Below are 5,576 nucleotides of genomic sequence, written 5' to 3' on the forward strand. Positions count from 1 at the left end.
AGCGAACAATCCACCATTCGGCCTGGAGATCTTGGATTCGTCATTCATTGGAGTCAACAGCCAGTACACTGCCTGCCAACCTTGAGCTCCTCAGCCCGTGCTGCTGTGTAAGTCGGGAAAAGCCTCCAGCTTGACGTTTGATCCAAGAACTTGGGACTTGCCAGCTTCCATAAGTGTGTGAGCACGATTTTCCTAAGATAAATTTCTCTTTCTCTCTCTCTATAAGCTTTACTGGTTTTGCTTCTCTAGAGAACCCAGCCTGACACAGCCCCATGCAGCGCATCCCAGACACCCACATCCAAATTGTTTTCCTCACGTGCTCGGCTCTGTAAACAAATAAGCTTTCTTGCTTGAAAAGGATACATAACTTTCCTTTAGACTCTTGGGCACTGCAGACAAGTCTCTTTTCCATCCAGCTAACAATACAATCGATGTCCCTTCCACCTCCCTCTTTCCCTGACTTGGCCCCAGTCTGGGAGGCAGGGTCCAGGGAGCACTCAGACACCTGTCTCAGACAGCAACCAGGGGCATCATGTTAGCACCCACACCGTACTCTTCTCAAGATGACAGAGAAGCTTCCAGAAGGCCTGTGGTCTTACTGCCGAAGAACTGGGGACACAGCATTTCTTAGGGGCTGCAGCCCAAGAATGATTCGAGGCCTCATTTGCCCACGAGATTGTAAGCTCCCCAGAGCAGGGCATGTCTGCTTGATTCATCGTCATGTGTCCAGTGCTCAACCCAGGGCCTAGCGCAGAGTACCTGCTTAAGAAATGTTCCCTGGATGGATGGCTGGAAGGGTGAACAGTGGGTGGATGGGTGGATGAGTGGATGGATAGATGGATTAGTGGGTTGATGGGTGGTTGGATGGGTAGATGAATGGATAGACAGATGGACAGATGGCTAGATGGAACCATGGGTGGCTAGACAGATGGGTGGATGGATAGATGGACAGGTGAGTGGAGAGATGTGTGGTTGGATGGATGGATGGGCAGATGTTTGGACGGATGGATGGATGGACAGATGTTTGGACGGAGGGATGGATGGACAGATGGGTGGATGGATGGATGGATGGATGGACAGATATTTGGATAGATGAATGAGTGGCTGGATGGACAGATGAGTGGATAGATGAATAGATGGATGGATGGTTGGATAGGTGGACGGAAGATGAGGTGGAGCAGACAAAAGGAAGGTCTCTTGGAAGCTGCTGTTAAGAATGGCGTTTGGTCCCGTGAGCTAGGGAACTGATGCCAGGTGCTGCGAGCCTGAGTTTGATCCCACACCTGTGTCTCTGCTCACTGGAGAAGACTGTAAGTGTGTGTGACATCTGTTCTCAACCATATGAAGTTGTAGCTGCTTGGGGCTCAGGCAACCAGTCTGAGAAGAGAGGAAAAAGTCTCATGGCCCAGAAGGGACCAATGGGCCTCCTGATGTGGGCCGTAAGGTCCACTCAGCCCAACACCTTGCTTCTAGTGGGCAGCCGGGGGTGACTGTGAGGCACCACTGCCAAGAACGGATTCGACCTCCTCCTACCAACTCTCTCCCTCCCACTGCATCAGTGAGCATCCCCTGCAGGCTCTGTTCTTGAGCCTGAGGGTGTGCTGGAGGATGAGCCCGATGGCCCCCCGTCGTGTGGAGCCCTCCTCTCTCTAGTGGGAGGAGAGGAACAGTAGTGCCCAGAAAAACAAACAGAAAACACGAGAGCCAGCAGTCTGCTGAGCCCACCGAAATCAGATCCAGTTAACACAGCAGCATCAGTGCAGGGCCCGAGAGTGCCGTCCCACTACATGAAGGGCCTTGCTATCCAGCTGCAGCCCATGAGCTGGCTACTCGGACCTCACGGTGATAACGCCCACAGCCTGCACCCCTTCACTAGATGGGTCTGCCTCATGCCCTGCATGATGGTAACGCCCACCACAGAGACCCCCTCCCCAGATGTGGGGTCTGCCCCATGGTTTGCATGGATTAACCTCTGAGCCCCAGAATAACCCTGGGGGCAGCTCTGCGGTCACCCCACTTTGCAGGTGAGACTGCCTAGGCAGGGGAATCTGAACGATTTGCCTGTGGTCTCATGCCTGGCGTGTGGCATTGGGGTTTGGACCAGGCACCCTGGATCCAGTCTGTGTGCTGATCCCCTCCCTGGTGCACCCCCTGTGTGTAGGAAGCAGAGCCCCTGAGAAGGTGGAGGGAGTGGAAACCCAGCTGCTCCAACTCTGGTCCAGGGCCCTCTCCCCTTTGCCTGGCAATGAGGCAGAGGAAAGGAATCATTGCAGGTGCCTGTCAGCGAGGCCCTGCCTGTCCCCTGATGTCCCCTGCTCAGGGCACAGCTGTCTGCCTCCTCTCAGGGCTGGAGTCCTGCTGTCAGAGACACAGTCATGAGGAAACAAGGAGACTGTGTTCGCATGTCCAGGATCTGGAGAGGGAGAGGTGCCCACAGGGCTGCCACGTGGAGGAAGAGGCTAGTGGAAGTGGGGGGGGCCATCAGGGAGAGGCACAGCAGGACGCCATGCTGGGTGAAGGTGCTCCTGGGGTCAGGTGGTGTGGGTGTGTCCTGGCCGTCCAGTGTGGCCCTGGACCACGCAGCAGCCCCCCGGATGCCTCAGCAGTGCATGCTCTCAGGAGCCTCCAGATCCTTCTGGATGAAACACACCTGTGTTCTCACCTTCCTTCCAGGTGATTCTGAAACAGGTAAAGCTAGAACCACTACTGTACCCAAGTCCTCTTTTCAAACCTGGCCGGCACTTACGTGGTAAGAGGCTCGCTCCTCCCGGTCCATGGGCCGTGTGACGTACATGCGGCCTGACATGGAGTCGATGTTGAAGACCTCCATGGGGGGCTGGTCGGCGCCCACCCCTGTGATGCTGTACCGGATGGGGATGTCGTTGTCTTTGTCTGACCGGATCTGAAGGGAAGAGCGGAGGAAGAGGGACGTCAGCCTGCAGCCCAGCACAGGGGCCTCGACCATACCCCCATCCCTGAGCTCCCCACACCTGCCCTTCTTGAGGTACACCAGTCCCCCACCAATGATGGTCCCAGGAGTCCAAGCATCCATCAGGTGACATGAAAGGGTTTTACATGGAGCTTGGGGTCCAAGAGGAAACAGGGAAAGACAGTGGAAGCAAAGGCTGAGATGGCACAAGGGCTGGGTGCCAGCTCTCCTTGTGTCCCGCCATAACACCCAGAAGAACCAGACGACAGAAGGACAACCAAACAACATCTGCTGAATTTCGGAGGGCAAGAGGGACCCAATGCCTTTCTATCCAGCCAGGACTTCCCTGATGTGTAAAGGCAGCAGACACATCCAGAAATATCCCACCTTCTTGCCTTCTTGACAAAGTCACCTGAAGATTTGATTCAGTGCCCTGAGAACTAACCCACAGTGTTTAGAAACAAATTTAACACTGAGATTGTTGTCAATACGCTTATAGAGCTGTATACAAACATAAAGACATTTTTACAGAGGAGCTGTGTGATGTAGCAACAATAATGCAAGAATGCTTATCTGGGTCCTAGACGAGTCCCTCTGTGGTGGAAACAGGCGAACGTTTGGCTACTAACCAAAAGGTTGGCAGTTCGAATCCACTTGGAGGCACTTCAGAAGCCAGGACTCACAAGCTACCGCCAGACACTCAGTGACTGACAGCTCCACGGGGCACAGCTGTATCCTCCCACATGTTGGAACTGACTCGGCAGCAACTGGTTTGGTTTGCTTTGGGTCCCACACCCGAAGTGGGTCGGCAAAGGTTGAAAATTGGGAGAAGAATTGAAAAGAGCCTGGACAATGTCAAAGTCTAGTCTCACACGGGGTGCGGCAGGGCTAGCTAAGGACATTGTTTGATTTTGACCGTATAGTTAGGTACAGCAAGGTTTTGGGACCAGCTAAGGAGAGATACAACCAGGATGCTACTTAGAAGCAAGGATGGTGAGACTTCGGCTCAGTTGCTTTCGACATGTCACCAGGAAGGAACAGTCACTAGAAAAGGACATCAAGGTTGGTAACCAGAGGGTCAGTGAAAAGGAGGGAGCCCTCCAGGAGACTGAGTGACACAATGGCCGCAACAATGGACTCAGGCCCACCAAGGGTCACGGAGAAGAGCAGGGCTGGCCAATGCTTCGTTCTGTTGTACACAAGGTCGCCACGCGTCAGAGCTGACTCCACAGCAACTAATGACAACAAGTGTTGGGGAACATAAAGGACACTCCAAACAAACAAAATCCAAACCACTGACTGGATTCTGACCCACAGCCCCTACAGGACTGAGAAGCACTGCCTCACAGGGGTTCCAAGGCTGCAATCTTTACAGGAAGAGCTCTGGTGGCACAGTGCTTAAGTGCTTGGCTACTAACAGAAATGTTGGTGATCTGAACCCACCAGACACTCCATGGAAGAAAGATGTGGCAATTTGCTTCTGTAAAGATTTACAGCCTTGGAAACTCTATGGGGCAGCTGACCTCTGTCCTACAGTGTTGCCAGGAGATGGAATCAACTTGATGGCAGTGGGTTTGTTTTGTTTTATTTAATCTTATGGAAGCAGCCTGCTATATTTTTCTCCCATGGAGTGGCTGCTGGTTTCAAACCACAAACCTTTGGGTTAACAGCCAAGCACTTAACCACTGTGCCACTAGGGGTCCCTCAAATTAAAAATAAGGTGGCAATCACTGATTTAGATGATGCAAAGCCTCTTGGAATGATAAGGAGGCATGGATAGAAACCCAGTCATGAACACATTCCCTGTAGAGATCCACCCTTCTCTCAGCTGGAGTCTTTGGAGAAAACCTAAGTACGGCATTGAATTTTGAAAGCTGTAATCAATAACATGCAATTAATGGGCTTACCTTCAACTTTGAGTACACTTTTAGAAAATACAGCTTAAAAATTTGTTTAATCAAATTCCATGACACCATTACTACATTTTATAATAAAACAGACCACAGAGATAATCTAAAAGGAGAGGGGGAAAAATATCCCCAAATCAAAAGTTAGCCAGGACCTTTTATTAATCAAACAATGAAATTAAACTTCCATGACAAAATCTTTCAGAAAGTTAAACATGTTCTTAAGTAACCATTGGGTCAAACAGGAACCAACCAGAAGCTGTTAAGGAATAAGAATGGAGATAAGACCATTATACAGCAAAGCCCATGGAAGGAGGCTGGAGCTTGACTCAAGCAAACACATAACCTTCAATGTTTTCATCGTTAATGCAGAATTGCAGGAAATGAGTGAGGCATTCAACGCCAGAAGGAAAGCAGTGACAAAGTTGGCTGTAGTAAACATCAAAGAATTAGAGAGGAAGGCAGGAACTTCTGATTCCGAAGACAGGAAAACAGAAGAAAAGATAAATACATTCAGGGGAAAAGACACTGTGTGATGGCCAAGGCTGTGTGTCACCTTGGCTGGGCCATGATTCTCAGTGGGTTAGCAGTTATGTTGTAGTCATCCTCCGTAACGAGATCTGCTGTGAACAGCCCATTGGTGTAAAGGGCGTTTCCTCCGGGTGTGGCCTCCTTCTGGTGTAGAAGGAAAAGCTTTGGGAAAGGTCTCTGCCTTTCTGCTGGATGGGTGGCCTCCTTCC

General features: G+C 51.2%; 1 protein-coding gene across 1 annotated transcript in view; it reads right to left on the reverse strand.

The window, feature by feature from the left end:
- Window positions 1-5,576, reverse strand: part of CDH4 (cadherin 4) — a 628,838-nt gene that overhangs the window by 75,802 nt on the left and 547,460 nt on the right. The window contains 1 exon segment of the mRNA XM_007956202.1: window positions 2,747-2,902. Coding sequence (XP_007954393.1) covers window positions 2,747-2,902 — 156 coding nt within the window.

The sequence above is a fragment of the Orycteropus afer genome, unplaced genomic scaffold, assembly GCF_000298275.1.
Source record: "Orycteropus afer afer isolate SDZICR_OR568_19922 unplaced genomic scaffold, OryAfe1.0 scaffold00582, whole genome shotgun sequence".
In the NCBI taxonomy this organism is placed as follows: domain Eukaryota; kingdom Metazoa; phylum Chordata; class Mammalia; order Tubulidentata; family Orycteropodidae; genus Orycteropus; species Orycteropus afer.